At 36.5% G+C, this 20162-nt stretch overlaps 1 protein-coding gene and 1 non-coding gene across 5 annotated transcripts in view; both read right to left on the bottom strand.

Moving 5' to 3' along the window:
* NCAPD2 (non-SMC condensin I complex subunit D2) overlaps positions 1-20162 on the bottom strand; it is a 40840-nt gene that overhangs the window by 19807 nt on the left and 871 nt on the right. For all 4 annotated transcript variants that reach the window (XR_004229504.1, XM_031938286.1, XM_023504562.2 and 1 more), the window contains exons 2-13: positions 19379-19525; positions 17846-17921; positions 16498-16556; positions 15846-16027; positions 15363-15502; positions 14675-14802; positions 14226-14349; positions 13904-14051; positions 2760-2957; positions 2232-2366; positions 2047-2134; positions 1783-1963 (exon numbers count right to left, since the gene is read on the bottom strand). Coding sequence is in view for 3 of the 4 variants with exons in the window: in XM_031938286.1 (XP_031794146.1) it covers positions 1783-1963; positions 2047-2134; positions 2232-2366; positions 2760-2957; positions 13904-14051; positions 14226-14349; positions 14675-14802; positions 15363-15502; positions 15846-16027; positions 16498-16556; positions 17846-17921; positions 19379-19505 (1586 nt within the window). In the remaining variant the exon portion in view is untranslated. The remainder of the gene's footprint in view (positions 1-1782; positions 1964-2046; positions 2135-2231; positions 2367-2759; positions 2958-13903; positions 14052-14225; positions 14350-14674; positions 14803-15362; positions 15503-15845; positions 16028-16497; positions 16557-17845; positions 17922-19378; positions 19526-20162) is intronic.
* On the bottom strand, positions 16112-16438 carry LOC111721088. Its single transcript, XR_002770450.1, has one exon. It is a non-coding gene; the product is annotated as a small nucleolar RNA U85 (small nucleolar RNA).

A 20162-nucleotide genomic window follows, 5' to 3' on the forward strand; every position in this document is an offset into this window, starting at 1 on the left:
TTTATGTTATTCCCTAAACTGGACATTTCATCTCTATGTGCATGGCACAGAATTATTCCTTATGTCTATGATGCATTCCTTCTCTCATTTCTAAGATCTTTCTTTTTCCTTTAGGCTCACTTCAGATTCTATCTAGTTTGTGATGGAATACTACTCTCCCTTGGCGATGGTTAGTGTTCTCTTTTCTCAGAGTTCCTTCCACTTATTTATCTACATATGTGTGTGTCTCTCCAATAGACTATAAATCATGACAACAGAAGCTGTTTCTTTTTGCTTTCATTTCCCTTAATATGCAGTATTACATGTAGAAGGAAATTAAGAAATACTTATTGTTACTGAATTGCTCCATTCTGATTAGGATGGAAAAGAGCAGTGGTGATAGTCGTGGCAAGGTCCTGGAGAAAGTGGAAAGGAACATGCTCATGAGTAGATGGATTAGTTTAAGTGAAAGGTAGATAAACTGCTATAATCAAAAGAAAGTAAACTAGGGATATCAAAGCAGAGAAGTTTGGGAAATGGAGAAAAAGACTTGAGGGGACTGTCAGATACTTTAATCTTCTCATGAAGAGAATTGTCTTTTATAAGGATAGGTAACAAAATTTTGTTTTAAGTCTTTAAAAGAAAAAAAGCCATTAGATCAGTTACTTTGGAGAATGAGACAGATAATAAAAGCAAAAAACAATGTGTTGGAAGAATGCTTAGAGGGTGAAACAAGTTTAAAGAAGTGATCCAGGCAAAGTGGTATGAGTTGTGAAGAGACAGAAGTCACTTTTGTCTGGAGGAGGATTGGGACAGGACATTCAAAAAACCTTCATGGAATAGGAAGCACATGGCAAGAAGAGACTTGACTGATTGGAGACTGAAGTGCGACGGGGGAAAGAAAAATCCATTCTAGATATGGGAAATAGTTTAGTAAAAAAAAGTACAAGGGCAGGATAGGTACTCTAAATGAAGAGAGGCTTGACTAGAATATTAAAGTAGGGAAAGTTATCAGATAAGTACTGTAAAGATAGCTAGTTTAGGGGGGGTGAATGGTTTGAAAGTAAGTATCAAGACTTTATATTTTACTTGTTAGGAAGCAACTAAAGGCATTTTAATAGAGTGATGCTGTCAAACTGATGCATTAAAATTTTCTGGGCAGCACCAAGAATACTGTCATAGAAACTAAGAGAAGAGAGGATAACAAAAAAAAAAGGAAGGAAATGGCCAAAAGAGTTTATATAAAGTTCAAGTAGGATGAAAAAAATTCTAATGAATTTAGTAGTAAGATATCACCTAATAGAGAACTATTATAATCAAATAATGTAGATACCAGGCAGCAAGGGATTAAATGTGGATTATAAGGATGAGTCAGGATAATTTTTTTCTTCCAGTTTAGCAGTGAAAAGGAGGAAAGAGAAAGAGGGGGCAAAAGTCTGAGGAGATAGAAAAGTCAAATAAATATATCTAAAACAAAATAATAGAAGGTATCAAACTATACCTGGGTACTTATTTCCTAAAGACTATTTTCATCTAATCATCTTTAAATTTTATATATGCCGCTTGAATTTATTTTAACCATTTTTAGAGAGAAAAGGACAAAAAAATTATACTTACCTCAATCTCAGAAAAAACTGTTCACTAAAGGTAATAGTCATCTGTCTTTCAGATTCAGGTCACTTGGTTTGATGAGAACACCCAGAATTATACTCTAACTTCAATTTCTCTTCAAATCTCATCAAAGTTGAAACTAAACTATAATTCTAAATAAATCAACAGTAGATGTTATTTCCTCCCACTTACTTATAACTAGCCTTGACAAGAAGCTGCTGGATGTGCTTTGCCACTTCTTCAGCTGTTTCTGTATCATCAAGGTTTTCTTCTTCCTTTCCATCTCCTTCAGGCAGTTTCAGGAGTTGCTGCAAGGTGGACTGAAGCTCTGGCAACATGGCTTCCCACTCCTCCTCAAGATCTGGCACCACACCTAGGGAAAGAGACTTATTTAATGTAACTTCCAACCTATATTTGTTCTAGTGCAATAAAAGAGTTATCTGGATTAGAGCTCACTGGGAGCTGTAGCTCGATGCTTGGCTCTCATTTCCTGCAACTTCTCTGTCTCCTTCTGAAGTGGTCTGGAGAGGTCAGTATCACTTAGCTATGAAAATAGAATGGATATCAAGAATTACTAAAGGTATCTAATCTCAATTCTTATCTTTAATAATCTTTTTCTGCTGAGCAGACAGGCTACTTACCTTACATGAATAAGGGTTGTTGGCCAAGAAGGTAGCCAGGAGCTGGATAGCATTTTTACTCACTAACACCGATTTGTCAGCTAGACGCCCCACTGCAAGGGTCACTACTGCCTGGAAGCGTGTCAAGGGAAGTGCCTATGTGGAGAATAAGGGAAGTCTCAATTTATAAAACACAATATCTATCTAAACCACAGTATACTTGATATTTCTGACTTGACTGGGTGACTTTTATTTTTAGGAATACCAATATAATATAGGATAGCTAAGGGAGTTGTTCTTGGTTAATCTAGAAGGTCACTAATGTCCTTAAGTGTTGCTTTGAAATAAGGGTTAAAAATCTCAACACTTTATATAGGATGACCTTTGTTACTATGACAGTAAAGACTTAACTTTATAGGAACAAACAGGGAAAACTACAGTATTCCTTTGGGGTAGATGTAGAAGTTTTAAAGTCTGGACACTTAATTCAGCCTTGATAATCAGATATAGTCTAGATTGTCAGGACCCTTCTTCATAAAAAGATCTCACCTTCTGCTGAACTATTCGAGTGAAGAGTTGTAACACTCGGCTCCGCACAAACGAGTTAACATCATGACAATGGGCCTGTAAGGTGTCCAAGAATTGATCTCGAGTGCTCCGAGCTGCCTCTTCCAGTTGATCCCCATTCAGCACCTGCAGCACCATTTCTGTCATAGCGGCAAGAACCGCATTGCGCATCATATAGCTCTAGCAAAAGGAGAGAAATGTACACTAAGGGCCTCTAAGCAAAAGCTGAGGCAAAGAGGAGCAATAACTAACTTAAAACAGTTTTTATTTATAAATATTTTAATTTCCACAAAATACATAACCATTCAAATATAAGATATCTCAAAAGTCTTAGTATAATTTTAAGATACTAAAGTTTAAAAGATAGTACATGACATGGAAAGCTTTCAGTGAAGGGAAGGGCAAGTAGGTTTTTAGTTTTAAGCTATTACAGCTTACTAGTACACTAAGACTTTTAGAACATTGTAGAGAGCCATAGGTAGTGGGGGAACTCTTAGTGAGGTATAAGACCCTTCAGCCCAGAGGGAACCTGCTGACAATGTCTGGTTCAGCTCTCATCTCCCCTTGGGGGCATCTGTCTTCCTGAGAAGGGGGAGGGAGGCGGGACCATCCGTATTCTACTTGAAGCAGGGATACTTACAGTAAAGAGACGCATTTACATATTACTAGCAGGGTGCTTATAGTTAGCACTTGCACAGTGTGCTGTGGTGATATGATGGTACTATAGTTGGCACATGCTCAGTGTACTGTAGTGATAATAATTGTACAAAGGTATTTAGGAGCTGAGAGGACTTGAAAGAAATGGACTCCATCTTTGACCATCCATGTAGGTGCCTGCCTCATCACTCCTCCACCAAGACCAAGGACTTGGGATGATCCCAAGATCCTCCAGAGAGCTAGTCTGGATGCTGTATTGGCATCCAGCATAGGGGCTCTAAAAAGCACATTACAGAACGTCAAAAGTCTTATATATAGGAATAAGAACCTAAAAAAAGACAGCACAACTGAAATTAAACCCAAAAAAATCCCTAAAATTATGTAAAACACAAAAAGTGGCAGAAAATTTTACACACACACACACACACCCCTTGTCTGTTTTTTTTTTTTTTTTAATCACAAATCAATCCAAATTAACAGAATATGAAAGGGATCTTAATTCAGTTTTAGAAAATGAAATTGAAGAGATGGAGCTAAGATGGTGAAATAAGAGCAAGGACTCGCCTGAATTTTCCCAAATACCTCTACAAACAACTTTTAAAAATGAATTCTGGAGCAACAAAAGTGACAAAAGGATGGGTGTAAAACAATATTCCATCTCAAGATAAGTTAGAAGGTTGGCAGGAAAAGTCTGTTTCCCTGGGATAAGAAAGGAATCCAGTGTATACTTCAATTACACAGCAACCGTCCCCTTTCAGAACTAGATAAATCTAACTAAAAAATAAGTAAGAAAGAAGTTAAGGAGATGAATAGAATTTTTTTTTTTTTTGGCGGGGAGAAGATATGATATCGACTTCTGGATGAAAACTGAATAAAAATAATAATACATGGCACCTTCACATAAAAAGTGACTGTACCAAGATATAAAAACCTCACAACCAATTGAAAAGCAGAAATATTAAAATGCATCCCTTCCAAATCAAAATGCAAGAAAAATTACACTTTAATAAAGATCTGTGAAAACATAACTGAAAATCAAAAACTAATATAATTTTAAAGAATTAATGGATCAAAGAACAAATCATATGAACAATGAATCATTTCATTAAAGAGAATGACAATGAAATAACATACCAAAATTTATAGGACGCAGCCAAACTGGGTACTTAGGGGAAAAATAACATCACTAAATACTTATATTGCTAACATGGAAAATGGACAGATCAATCAATTAGGAATGCAACTAAAAAAAAAATCAGAAAGATGAATTAAAAATTCCCAATTAAACACCAAATTGGCAATCTTGAAAATCAAAGGAGATTAATAAAATTAAAACTATTGACCTAATAAATAAAATTAGGAGCTGGTTTTATAGAGGAGGGAACCCCAGTAAAACAGATAAACCACTGGTTAATTGGATTTAAGAAAAGAAGAAAACCAAATGAACAGTATCAAAAAAACAAAGAATGAACTCCCCACCAAATAAGAGGAAATTAAGGCAATGATTAGGAGTTATTTTGTGAAATTATAAACCAACAAATGAGACAACCTAAAAATGGATGAATATTTACAAAAATATAAGTTGCCCAGAAGAAGAATACATAAATAACACTATTTTAGGGGGAAAAAAAAATCATTAATGAGCTCAAGAAAAAAAATTCCTTATTGAAAACTTTCTTTGCAAGTATTTGAAAAAATAAAATACTATTAAAAAATAGTTTTAAAAAATTCCTAGATGGATTCACAATTCTACTAAACATTTAAAGAATTATTAATTCCAATATTATGTAAACTATTTGGGAAGATAGGCAAAAAAATGTTCCATCAAATCCTTTTGACACAAACATGGTGCTGACACCTAAACCAGGAAGAATTAAAAGAGAAAGAAAATCATAGACCAATTTCCCTAATGCATATTGACGTAAAAATTTTAAATAAAGCACTTAAACAAAATAAAGCAATATATCACAAAAATCATATGCTGTGATCAGATGGGATTTATATCAGGAATGCAAGGCTGGTTCGAGGTTAGGAAAACTATAAAAAAAAACTGACCATATCAATAACAAAATCAACAAAAATCATATGCTTATCTCAAAAGATGCAGAAAAGACTTGGCAAAATGCAACACGTGTTCCTTTTAAAAACTCTAAAAAATAAAGGAGTGAATGGAGTAAATTTTAAAAAACTAAGTAGTATTTATCTAATAAGAACAAGTATTATCTATAATGGGGATTACCCTAGAAGTCTATCTACTAAGACAGATGTAAAAAACAAGGAGGCTTGTTAGCACCATTCTTACTTAATACTGTACTAAAACACGTTAGCTATTGCAATAAAAACAAAACTATCATTCTTTGCAAATGATTTGAGTGTATACTTGAAGAAACCCAGAGAATCAATTAAAAAATGAGTTGAAATAGTTAACAATTTTAGCAAGGTCAGAGGACATAAAAAAACCCCACATAAATCATCAACTTTTCACATTATCAACAAAGTGCAGGAGCAAGAGATAAATTTCATTTAAAATAATTGCAGGCAATATAAAATATTTGGGAGTCTACTTGCCAAGATAAAAAACAGAAATTGTATGAACCCAATTACAAAACACTTTTCACACAAAGTCACATCTAAACAACTGGAAAAATATTAACTGCTCATAGGTAGGCCATGCCAATATAATAAAAACAATTCTATCTAAATTACCTTGCTTATCCAGTGCCATACCAATTAAACCACCAAAAAGTTATTTTTACAGCAAGAAAATATAATAAAATATAGTTGGAAGAAAAAAGGTCAAAAATGTCAAGTGAATTAAAAAAAAATGTGAAGGAATGTTAGCATTTTTTTTTTTTAAATAGTAACTTTTTATTGACAGAACCCATGCCAGGGTAATTTTTTTACAACATTATTCCTTGCACTCACTTGTGTTCTGATTTTTCCCTCCCACCCTCCATCCCCTCCACTAGATGGCAAGCAGTCCTATATATGTTGAATATGTCGTAGTATATCCTAGATACAATATGTGTGCAGAACCAAACAGTTCTCTTGTTGCACAGGGAGAATTGGATTCAGAAGGTAAAAATAACCCGGGAAGAAAAACAAAAATGTAAACAGTTTACATTCATTTCCCAGTATTTTTTCTTTGGCTGTAGCTGCTTCTGTCCATCATTGATCAATTGAAACTGAGTTAGGTCTCTTTGTCAAAGAAATCCACTTCCATCATATTACATCTTCATACAGTATCGTTGTTGACGTATATAATGATCTCTTGGTTCTGCTCATTTTACTTAGCATCAGTTCATGTAATTCTCTCCAAGCCTCTGTATTCATCCTGCTGGTCATTTCTTACAGAACAATAATATTCCATAACATTCATATATCACAATTTACCCAACCATTCTCCAATTGATGGGCATCCATTCATTTTCCAGTATCTAGCCACTACAAACAGGGCTGCCACAAACACTTTGGCACATATTGGTCCCTTTCCCTTCTTTAGTATCTTCTTGGGGTATAAGCCCAGTAGAAACACTGCTGGATCAAAGGGTATGCACAGTATGATAACTTTTTGGGCATAATTCCAGATTGCTCTCCAGAATGGTTGGATTTGTTCACAACTCTACCAACAATGTATCAGTGTCCCAATTTTCCTGCATCTCCTCCAACAATCATCATTATTTTTTCCTGTCATCTTAGCCAATTTGACAGGTATGTAGTGGTATCTCAGAGTTGTCTTAATTTGCATTTCTCTGATTAATAATGATTTGGAACACTCATTATTTGGAACACTCATATCCTTTGAGCATTTGTCAATTGGAGAATGGCTTGGTTTCTTATAAATTAGAGTCAGTTCTCTATGTATTTTGGAAATGAGGGCTTTATCAGAACCTTTAACTGTGAAGATGTTTTCCCAGTTTGTTGCTTCCCTTCTAATCTTGTTTGCATTAGTTTTGTTTGTACAGAAGCTTTTTAATTTGATGTAATCAAAATTTTCTATTTTGTGATCAATAATGGTCTCTAGTTCGTCTTTAGTCACAAATTTCTTCCTCCTCCACAAGTCTGAGAGATAAACTATCCTGTGTTCCTCCAATTTATTTATAATCTCATTCTTTATGTCTAAATCATGGACCCATTTTGATCTTATCTTGGTATACGGTGTTAAGTGTGGGTCCATGGAATGTTAGCATTCTTAAAGGTGCTAATAAGTAAGTGAAATTGAGGAGACAGTGGTTAAATCTAGTTTAGCATTGATTTAATTCTACAACAAATAATGGTTTCCTAGTGATATAATGATTGGTATATATTCAGTGTGGAAGATATAAGGAGGAGCTGTCAGAGCCAGAGAAGAAGCCCATTAGAAGCTCTCGGAGCCTCAGCCAGGATTCCATCAAGGAGATTCATAAGTCAGAGAAGGCAGCTTAAGCTCTCAGAACCAAGACTCTGGAAGGCCTCCAGAAAAACTATCCAAGTCCCAAGTGAAGGAGATAAGACTTTGAAGGAGACAATAAAGGATTTGGACTTTTAATACCTGGCTGCATTCGAGGCGATTACTCTGAATTGAAACTAAGGCTGCTCCCAGAAGTCCCCCAAGAAACCTGCTCCCAGAGAACATTCTATTTTAGAGAAAAATGTTACATTTTGGCACCCCAACAGAGACCAAGAACCTTCATCTGTGACCCAGAAATTAGGGTGAGTACAACAAGGAAACTTTGTTAAAGGGCTAAAATAGTACTTCAGCTAAAATGGGACAGATGTTTAGAAGACAGCCTTCTTTTCCAATTCAAGGAAAATGTGTAGAGAGCATTTTCAGACTTATGAAAAGCCAAGGTTTGATTATAATTTGGGAGCAGATAATTTTAGAAACTGTACAATACACATCTCCTTGGTTCTCTATGGAAAAAGAATTGGATCTAGAGGAATAGAAATTAATAGTTGAGCAACTATGTCAATTCTACAATGAAAATGGACCTGACTCGATTTCTAAAAACACACTTAATACATACAATTTAATACAACAGGCTTTAGGAAATTATCGTGCTCTCTGGCCCTAAGGAAGGTGTGAATTCAGATATCTTATACTAAGCCTGAAATCTCCCAAACATGTGAACTCCATTGAGTACTTAAATACTTCTTGCTTCTATGAGCTCTCTAAAGGTGTGAACACAAGCATTGTTTCCATCAGTTGTACTTAGTACCTTGTTTCAAGTTCTGGCCCAAAATAACTCCTTCTAAGATCAAATCAATCATATTGAAGCATGCTAAATTAGATAATTATTGTCTCTATCAGCTCTAATGGCTTAACACTTTGTAAAGATTCCAACACAAGGGATAATGTTGTAAAAAAAATCACCCATGCATGGGTTCTGTCAATAAAAAGTTATAATTATGGGGGGAGGGAGGGAAGAGTACTTCAAGGTGGATTATTGAAAGAAATAAACAATCCTTACAAAATTAACTACTCACAGAAGCTACAGATACTAGGTTTTATGTAAATATTTGACTGCATAGTTCTGATCCTTAATAGTTTCTAAATACACAGGCAGGGAAAGATAGACATGGATGTGAATATAATTAAGAGCCCATAGAAAATGCTCATGATGTGCAGCTAGGTGGCACAGTGGATACAGCACCAGCTCTAACAGGAGGACCTGAGTTCAAATCTAACCTCAGACACTTAAAACTTCCTAGCTGTGTGACCCTGGGCAAGTCACTTAATGCCAATTGCCTCAGGGGGGAAAAATGCTCCTGAGTAAATATTTATGGTTGTCCTTTTTTGTAGTACCAAAAAACTGTAAAGAAAGTAGGTAGTCATTGATTGCTGGAATACTACAGTCTATACTACATAGCCATGAATGCTGGAATACTACACTCTTAAGAAATGACAAATATGAGGGATTCAGAGAAAAATTCAGAGATTTGTATAGACTGAGGCAGATTTATGTGAGACTTTTACAACGAATGAAATGCAAATAAGATTGAAAATCCAGCTGCAATCAGATCAATTGCAACAACCAACCTTGGGTCCTGAGAACAGATGATGAAACCTATTTCCTGCCTTTGGCTAAAAATGGAGGTTAAGATCAGAATGTCACATATATCATCAGAATTCACAGGATGTTTTGCTTTATTATTTTTCTTTATCACAAGGTGTAAACTCATGGATGATATTGATGTCAAGAATAAAAGGCAATAATGGAATATTAAAAACAATACTTGCATATGGTAGTGGGATGAGTGACATCTCAAATCAATGGCAAGATGATTGAGTTTCGTCTTAACTTCTATACAGCAATGCAATATTCATCCCTCCCAATTAATCATGAAAGCTGAATCTTAGGCACTGCTCTTTCAGGAAGGAGTATGGGGAAAAGAAGTGATGGTGCAATAATCACATTTTAAAAAAATCAAGATCACACATTTAATTTAATAAACATTTCAAAATATATATCAGGTAACCACAGTAGTAACTGGTTATTAAATCATAGGATACCATAGAGGAGTACCCCAAACAATTGCTTCTTTCTCCTTACAGATGACAGTCACCTCCTATTTCCTTCATCTGAGTAATTCAGCTACCCCTTTCCCTTGTTTCTGCCCCTGTGCACCTCAATTTTATCAATTCTTATTCCTTTTTCTTCCCATATTCTATCTTTCCACTGGAATCTCAAGACCCCTGATGCCATTATCAATAAACTTTCATTTATTCTAAATTTCATCTTGTGCTCATGAAAACATGTTTCTGACCTTATGACACTATATTAAAGTCATCCTCCAATTGATAAATGGTCAAAGGATATAAACAGACAATTTTCAGACAAAGAAAACCATTTCTAGTTACATGGGAAAATGCTCTAAATCACGATTAATTAGAGAAATACAAATGAAGACAACTCTGAAATAGCACTACACACCTGTCAGATTAGCTAAGATGACAGGAAAAGATAATGATGAATGTTGGAGGGGATGTGGGAAAACTGGGACACTGATACATTGTTGGTGGAACTGTGAACGGATCCAGCCATTCTAAAGGGCAATTTGGAACTATGCCCAAAGGGCTATCAAACTGTGCATCCCCTTTGACGCAGCAGTGTCTCTACTGGGCCTTAACAGAGGGAAAGGGACCCACATGTACAAAAATGTTTGTGGCAGCCAAAATAGTGACAAGAAACTGGAAACCGAGTGAATGCCAGTCAGTTGGAGAATGGAGTCAGCTGAATAAGTTATGGTATATGAATGTTATATAATATTATTGTTCTATAAGAAACGATTAGCGGGATGTTTTCAGAGAAGTGTGGAGAAACTTACATGAACTGATGCTAAGTGAAGAGAGCAAAACCAAGAGAACATTGTACATAGCAACAAGATTATATGATGATCAAATCTCAAATCTGATAAGACATGGATGGCTCTTTTCAACAATGAGGTGATTCAGGCCAATTCCAATAGACTTGTGTTGGAGAGAGCCCCCTGCACTCAGAAAAAAACTGTGGGGACTGAATGTGGATCACAACATAGTATTTTCACCTTTTTTTTTGTTGTTGTTGCTTTTCCCCCTCTTATATCTCCCCCCCCCCCCACCTTTAATCTGATTTTTCTTGTGCAGCATGATAATTGTGAAGGTATGTAAAGAAGAATTACACATTTAACATATATTGGATTACTTGCTGTCTAGGAAGGAGATGGGGGAAAGGAGGGAGAAAAATTAGGATGAAGTTTTGCAAGGATGAATGTTGAAAACTATCTTTGAATGTATTTTTAAAAGAAAAAGCTAGTATGATTAAAAAAAAAGATTAGTGACCATCTTCTCTAATACTTGGTTGCTCTTCTCTCAAGTCATTATGTATAATTTTACTCTTAAGATAAAACAGCAAGAATAAGCCTACATCTGTTCCACTCTTTACACCCCCAGAAAGAACCTAAAAATCCTTGTGCTTGTTTTAGTTAAGAGATCTTCATTCCTGTTAAATGAGCCTATTCTAAAGGAGGGGTAAAAAGCAAAATTGTCAGTAAAACAAGCTTCTAAACAAGGAGATTTAACGAGACAAATTGATTCCCAAATAACTGTTATATCAATAGAAAGAGGAAGTATAGTATAAATGGAAAGAGCATTGGCTCTGGTATTAATGGTCCTATGTCTAAATCTCAATTCTAATACTTACTACCTCTGTGATCATAGCCATGTCACTTAACTTTTCTTGATCTCAGCTTCCACATCTGTAAAATGAGGGGACTGTATTATATGGCTTTTGAAATCCTTAGTAATGCCAGATCAATAATCTTATTAATTTCTTGTAAGCATATATGCTTTATCATATATATGATTTTATTCAGCAACTCAGTTGTACTTGTAGGAACACACACCACACACACTGTCTTTACTTTAAAAAAAAAAAAAGCCGTGTTGTTTCTTGTTTTTTATTACTTTGCATACTTAAGGTTCCTCCTGTCCGTACTTTTGGCAAAAAACTATAAAGTCACTAATAAACCAACTGTCTAAAAATTCTATCTTCACATCCTGGGCAGGTAAGAATTATCTCTTCAAAGATGAGATCTCAGGTTCAATTATCAAGTTAAAATTTATATCTGGGGTGAATACATGTATATACATTTTTGAAGTGGATATATGTATAGGAAAGCAGTTCTGATCAGAATGTCCTAGCCTACTAAGGGAAATCCTATTTGTAATATACAGAAAGCCCAAAGATCTCTAGGTTAGTGTTCTTTAAGGATATATAGCTCAACTATTAGTATAGAATACTGGAGGATATTGACAACCATCAAGAATACAGTCAGACACTGAAGTCTCTTGAAGTGGACTACAGATGGAGTTTATGTGAGCCCTAATAAATAACTATGTTCCTCATTTTGCCTTGAAACCCAGAGCCAACTTACCACACCCTGAGAAACTCACTTCATGTATATACATATTGACCATGGTTTTTGCTTGTGAGGCCACTACTCCCAACACAAGAACTTTTGCTGCTAAAGAGTAAAGACCATCAAACCCTGTAAAGACCAATTTAGTACCCCTTCTCTGGCTTTTATGCATCTATATTAGGCCATGCCAATGCCTGGAATATACCCCATAAGAGTTCTCAAGCAGAGTATTTGTCATTAAGGCATACCTCCCATCCTCCATCCCTAGTACAACTCTTATGCCTCAATATACTTGGGCATTGTGTATGCTGTGGTTTTTCCAATAGAGTATCAGCTCCTGGAGGACTATTTTGATTTTGAAACCTGAGGCCTACTACAATGGCTTACACATGGAAGGATTTAATTTTTTGACTTAAACATACATCTGAAAGGCACAGTTACAAATAAGAATTTTTACTATTAACATCTATTACTCAGCCCACCTTCATAACATGTCTAAAATTCTTAATAAACAACAATTTTACTGAGAAACAAAGAAGGGTATTATCTGCCTTAGTTTGTGAAGCAAATTTGTGACAGTTTGATGGTAAACAGCAGTTTGGTTTTAGGGAAGTAGTTCTTGACCTGAGAGATATGTGATTTTTTCTTCTGGCTGGGGGGAAGTGGTGAAGGAGGGGAGAGAGGCAATTGGGGTTAAGTGACTTGCCCAAGGTCACACAGCAAGGAACTGTTAAATATCTGAGGCTGGTTTTGAACTCAGATCCTCACTGACTTCAGGTCCAGTGCTCTAACAGAATTTTGATACAATTTTCTTTGTAATCCTATGGGTTTTATTTTATATAATTAAAAACACGATTCTGACAAAGGGTCTATAAGATTCACCAGATTGCCAAAGGTCCCTAACACACAAAAAAGGACAAGAATCTGTTTAGGACTTTTCTTAGGTATTGCACAGGAAGTCATAGAATGAAAATTTGTGTGATTTCATATTTGTGATGGGGTTTGTATTTTTTGCCTTTTCAATGGGAGTGGCTAGGAGAAGAAGGAGAATCTGAAATTGAAAATAAAATAAAACTAAATTAAAAAGAAAACACCTTGCACATGGTATAAAGATGAATTAAATGGATGAATAGATTGTCTCTGCTTGCTCTCCCAAGAATTCACAGAATTTACTTGGGAGAGAAATCCCCTCAAGCCAGAATGGGAGAAAAAAACTGGGGGTGGGGGAATCTGAAAAAGCTCATTGTTTAGAGCAAAGTAGGCAGGCCAGATGGGCAGCAAGAAGCCTCAGCCTGAGGAAGGGACGAGATCTGGAGCCAGAGCTGAGTCATTCTTGCTGGACAAGAATTGTTCTGTCCCCCTGTCAGGTCCTAATGTAACATTGGGAAAAGTAGTGAAGCTGATCTGGTCCCCTTTCACAAGTTAATTTGCTGTTTCTGTAAACAAGGAAATTCAGGGTAACTGTTTCCTATATCACAAAACCCAAACAATCCCACTTCTTTAAAATGAAGGCATCTCTAAAGAAACAAGGCATGGTGGCTAAATTATCTTATCAAATAAGCATTAGAGATTCTTAAGGGCAGACCTACCTCTCCATCCAAGTGATCCAATAAGACACTCATACTAGACATCATTATAGTTGGGACTTGTTCTGCTAACTCTGTTAGGAAACTTGCATAGCCCTTGGCTCCTGAAGTGTCACGACTTAATTCCTGAGGGCACTTTTGTCCAATTTCTCTATGTGAGCAAGAAAACAGTGAGGTTTTAATAAAACGTAAGTAATGGAAAAGGGTCTGAGAGAACTGATATTTAAAGGAAATTCAGAAAATCACAAATTTCTCTATTTCCTATTTCAAATGTCTCTTGTGTAAGGATATGAAAATTAAGGATCACAATAGTGAAGGGTCTCACCTTACAATTTCTCCCACTATGCTTTTCATTCCATACTCAGTTGACCAAACGCTCACAGCTGCCACTAACACAGATACCAGGTGTTCAAAGTGCTGCAACATCTGGATGATTTTCAAGGTAGCACCTGTTAAAATACTTGAGATCAGCAATTAGGGAGGGATAGCTAATATTATAGCTAAAATGCATATAGAGCTTTACGGTTTGCCAAGCACTTTAAAGATATCTCATTTTCTTTTCATAATCCTAGAAAGGAGGGTACTTTCAGTTTTCTCATTCTAGAAATGAGGAAACCGAGGCAAACAAAAGTCAAATGACTTGCCCTGGGTCACAAAATTAAGTGTTCAGATTTGAACCCAATTTTCCTCATTCGAAGCCCAGTGCTCTATCCACCAAGGCCCCAGTTGCCTTACTACTGAAGCAGTTAGGAAAAAAAGGGATTGATTACTTACTAAGCATGTGATTGTAGCGTGTCAAAGCTACCCCAAGGAGATGGGTGATTGCTTCCCTAATTGGGCGGTTCTTCTGGTGGCTAATGCTGGGATTCTCAAGAAGTCGGTAGCAGCAACCTGTTAGCAGACTAGGAAAATGGAAGATATTATAACCGATGAGAAATAAGGCAACGAAATGGGAGGAAATAACAGCTGCTTGTCAGAATAATTCCCAGAACATGCCTCACCCTATTGTCACCGCTAAAAGCAACAGCCTGACTTTCTTGGTCTTCTTCCCTTCACATCTTTTTTCTCCAACTCTCCTCTCTACTGTGCTTCTCTTATGAGCGATTACAATTGGGAGTTGTTTTAATCAATGTTTTGACATTGATAATATAATGGGAAGAACTCTTTCAATGAACAAATCTACATACTTACATAGAGCTTATGATAGTTTTGGTTACTAATAAGTCTCTATTCAGAGAGGTCTATTGCTCTTAACTGTGAGAAATATTTGAAACATTATCTAATCCTCTTTCTGATGATTATACTTCCTTGTCTTTCTGCTGGGAAAACTGAATCAGAGTGAGAGAAAGCTAGAAACAGAATCTCTATTGTTCCCCAGTCCTTATACTTGTTAGCACCATTACTAAAGATTTAAGATTTCCTCCTGTTGCATTAGTTCTTGCCCTCCATTCTAATTACTTACCTGACAAATTCTTCTTCAACCACTGAGTGGTTCCACAGGCGGCAAATATCTAGCTGCAGAAGCTGTGTTAACATCTGGAGAACTGGCTGCCTTGCTTCTTCCCAATCAAAGCTTTGAGCTTTGGTCCTACTTTTCTTACCCTGAAAGGAACACAGAATAAACTATTTCAAAGAAAACTGAGGAACTCTGAACTGACAGTTTAAGCATCTAAACTAAGGGCCATCAAGAAAGCTACAACAGAAAAATCATACTAGAAGAAACATTAAAAGTTTCATTATAAAGTACAGTTGCTACTTTAATCAAAGAAGTCTATACTAGGATGCCCTTGGTACCTCCCAATAATCCCACCAGAATCCCTACCAGAAATGAATGAAATAAGAAAGAATGCTCTGAACTCAAGTTTTCTTCTTCTCCTACCACCTCCTTTCCCCCTAACCTCCTTAGCTGTCTCCCTACCCAAGAGGGCCAGGAATTCCAAATTACCTTTCCTCCATGGTCCTGACCCATTAAGCTTGTCTTGCTAGTTGTAGTCTCAAAAGATTCCATGAGACGGATCAGGAGATAACAATTCATTTTGAGGGCATTGAGGTGGGCATTTCGATCTGACACACTCAAAGCTATATCATCTAGGACAGCTGGAAGATCCTGGGAATGACGAGACACCACTGCAAAGGGCAGGATCCGGGAGTTAACCATGCTTACCTTTGCCATATACCAGATTCACTTCAACCTCCCACGACTACCCTTTCAGCCATCAGATTACCAAAGATCTGTGCTCATCTCTTGGTGGCTATAACAAAAGCTAAGCCTTCTGGGACCCTTGACCTCAATAGCTTAGGCTTGTCCTGTTACCTCTGCTCTATTCTAGCTACCAGGATCTTTCAGTGGCAGCCAGGACCTCTCCCCTTAGGGGAAGACAGGAGCAAAAGAGGTGGCACTTCCTGTTGGTCTGCCCTTACAGCAAACAAACACAGCTCTGTATTGCCCACCAAGATTACAGACCTGGATGTAAAGTCAGGGTCCTAGGGCTCAACCAGACCAGCCAAGTAACAATAGCCTTGGTATCATCATATGGCTGTACTGTACAGGAAGAGGACTCCTCCCAATTTCTACCACCCCCCTACCCTGTAAGTACCTTTCATTAGGAATTCCAAGGTGTCTTCCTTGAGATCAGAATCTATATTTCTAAAGTGACTACAAGAGAAAGAAAGGATGTAAGACAGGAATTTGAAGAGCACATTCTTTTTTTTTTTTAAATAAAGCTTTTTATTTTCAAAATATATGCATGGATAATTTGCATTGCCTTATGTGTCAGATTTTCTCCCCGCTCTTCCCCTGAAAGATGGCAAGCGATTGTTAAATATGTTAAGATATATGTTAAATCCAATCTGTATATACATATTTATACAATTCTCTTGCTGCACAAGAGAAATCAGATCAAAAAAGAAAAGTAGATGAGTAAGAAAACAAAATGCAAGGGAACAACAAAAAGAGTGAGAATGTTATGTTGTGATTCACATTCAGTTCCAACAGTCTTCTCTCTGGGTATAGATGGCTCTCTTCATCAAAAGATCACTGGAACTGGCATCAATCATCTTATTGTTGATAAGAGTCACGTTCATCAGAATTGGTCGTTGTACAATACTATATGATGATCAATTCTGATGGACGTGGCCCACTTCAACAATAAGATGAACCAAATCAGTTCCAATGGAGCAGTAATGAACTGAACCAGCTACACCCAGGGAAAGAACGCTGGGAGATGACTATGAACCACTACATAGAATTCCCAATCCCTCTATATTTGTCCGCCTGCATTTTTTATTTCCTTCACAAGCTAATTGTACACTATTTCAAAGTCCGATTCTTTTTGTACAGCAAGATAACTGTGTATATACATATACATATATTGTATTTAACTTATACTTTAACATATTCAACATGTATTGGTCAACCTGCCATCTGGGGGAAGGGTGGGGGAAAGGAGGGAAAAAGTTGGAACAAAAGGATTTGCAACTGTCAATGTTGAAAAATTACCTATGTATACATTTGTAAATAAAAAGCTATTAAAAAAATTGGCCGTATAATATTGATGTTGTCATGTACAATGATCTCCTTGTTCTGCTCATTTCACATAGCATCAGTTCATATAAATCTCTCCAGGCCTCTGTAAAATCCTCCTCCTGATCATTGTTTATAGAACAATAATATTCCTTAACATGAAGAACACATTCCAATAGAAATCAAGAACAGACTAACAGAATTGGTTAAAATGCAAGGGAGGCAATATTTGAAATGGTAAATGACACAAAACAATAGAAACAGGGAATGACCATCAGCAAAGTTCCAAGTAAAGTACCCAATACTATAGAGTAGTGGCCTATAATTAGAAGTTCAGGATTAACATTCAACGTAGAAATATTTTGATAACAAACAAAGGTAGTCATCATTTCTTTTTAAGATATTATAACTGAGTCACTTACTGTAATATGCTATAGAGAGTGTCAAAATGCTCCAACACAGCTAGAGGTCCCCGAGTTCGAAAGGCAACCTGGAACACTGATAAGAAGTCAGAAATCAATCAAAAGTCTTAAGAAATGAATTCCATCTACAGATTAGAGGACAAAGAATCAAGTTCCTTTTTTTTTTTTTTTTGGATATAGACACAAGAGTTAGAGGCTTGGCTGGCATAAATTAGGTCTGATTACATTTGACACTGATCCTATATACTAACGTCCTCCACTGGATGGTTCAAGAGAACAGGTAAAGATTTCATTCACAGCTGGAGAAATCTTTCGCTCATCAGTCAAAAGAACATGGGAATGAGAAGTTCATTATCTTCATGAGAATTAAAAGTTGAAAATGACATTTAGATTGTTGGCCTGAGGGACTGGGAAGATGGTTATGTTCTCAAGTCCCACTTCCCCTCCTGAGAGTGACAGTTTAATGATGCCTTCAAGACAGCAAGAGTGCTCTATGAGGATAATCACTAAACAGTTTTAGAAATATCTACTTTATTCTCTGGATTATTCTCCTATCCTTCAATTTGAATGACCTGATACATAGAAGATAGATACATAGTAGAAGAGAGAAAGAGGATTAAAAAAAAAAAAAAAAAAAAGGAAAAAATAGAAAGAGGTAGGTATCTTTCCACACACCATTCTCAGATTTGATGAGGCTTAAAGTCAGAGATAAAGGAGGTCAGGCCAGAGTACTCTCTTGAGTCTTACATTCTGCTGCTACCTCATTGAGCTGCCAGCACTAAGTAGTAACATATTCATATGTTGTCCAATGGTAATATAAAACTCTTGCTGTTATTTGATAATCATTTCTGAGCATATAACTCCCAAATCAACATCATTAAGCCTGGCATTTCTCAAGAATTTCCATTTGATTCTTCCAACTGTCTATTATCTCAAATATTTACCTTAAAAACTGGACTCAGCATCTAGATATCCCACAAAATTGGTTTTCTTTTCCTGTTACCCCATTTCTGTAATTAGTGCCACCAGCCTACTAATATTTTATACAAGGAACCTTGAGATCATCTTCTAAGAATCATTCCCTCTTCTTTATCCCTGTTATCTGTCACCATATTCTATATGGTTTTCCCTCTAAAAATCAGCCTTTTGCTTTCTATTTCCAATACCATTCAAGCTCAGGCCCTTATTATGTTCAGATTTTATTTTGTAATAGTCTTCTAATTGGACTCCTAATCTCCACAGGATATGAACAAAACTCAGAAGGGACACCAGAAGTCTAGTCCGACCCAGACCTCAACAGGAAACTAGAAGGGTAGCAGTCATATTGAAAAGCAGGGATTGAGGATCTGCAGTTTTAAACTTTAAAATTATTAAAAATAGAGAGAAACAACATCTCAATAACCTTGAGATTACTCTCAAAAGAAATTCTCAGTTCTATCGAACTCATTGAGTCCTAGAGGGCAAAATGTCTTTTTAAGAGTAGCAAAACTGAAGAATGGGAAAAAGGGGTGAAAAATAAAGCTGACATCTTACCTCTAAGCTGAGAAGGAAGCTGTTTGACAGACAGAACTTCTTGTACCACATACTGGTTAATTCCTCCACTTTTCAGCAGCTCCTCTGGAGACAGTGGTAGATGAAACTCACACAACTGAGGGGGCATCTTTCTACAGGCTCACTAGGCTAGAAAACAAAGAGCATTACTAAGGACTGCCTAGCTCTGTGCCAACATAATATTGTACAAAAAGCAATGAACTCAGAAAACCTTATTTTATTTGGCAGTGGTTGTGGCAGCAGCTGGTAGCAGTAGTAGCAACACTATATCTGTGAACAAGTTATACTTTCCTCAAATACAAATACTTGCCCTGACTACATTGCGATGTTGGGAGAAATAATGTATTAAAAGTCATCTGATGCACATGACAAATATGGAAATGCTTAGAAAAACTGCACGTTTAACTCATACCAAATTAATTGCTGTCTTGAGTAAGAAAGATAAAAATGATTTGCAAACTATAAGGAGCCATAAGATTCTCTCCTTATATAATAGTGATGGGGGCTTACTTCTTGGATAGGGTTTTAAGATGTGACCCAGTACAACCCCCTCATTTTACAAATGAGAAAACAAGGCTCTCCCTTGTCCTCTGCTTCCAGGCTTCCTTCAGGTCGCAGTTTAGATCGCGCCTTCTGCAAGAAGTCCTTCCACACCTCTCTTAATTCTAGGGCCTCCAGCTCATTTACCCTGTTTGCACGAAGTCTCTCCCATTAGACTCTGCATTCCTTGAGGCCAGGGTCTGCCCGTTTCTCCCTCTTCTTTATA

This window comes from Sarcophilus harrisii, chromosome 5, assembly GCF_902635505.1.
Source record: "Sarcophilus harrisii chromosome 5, mSarHar1.11, whole genome shotgun sequence".
Classification (NCBI taxonomy): domain Eukaryota; kingdom Metazoa; phylum Chordata; class Mammalia; order Dasyuromorphia; family Dasyuridae; genus Sarcophilus; species Sarcophilus harrisii.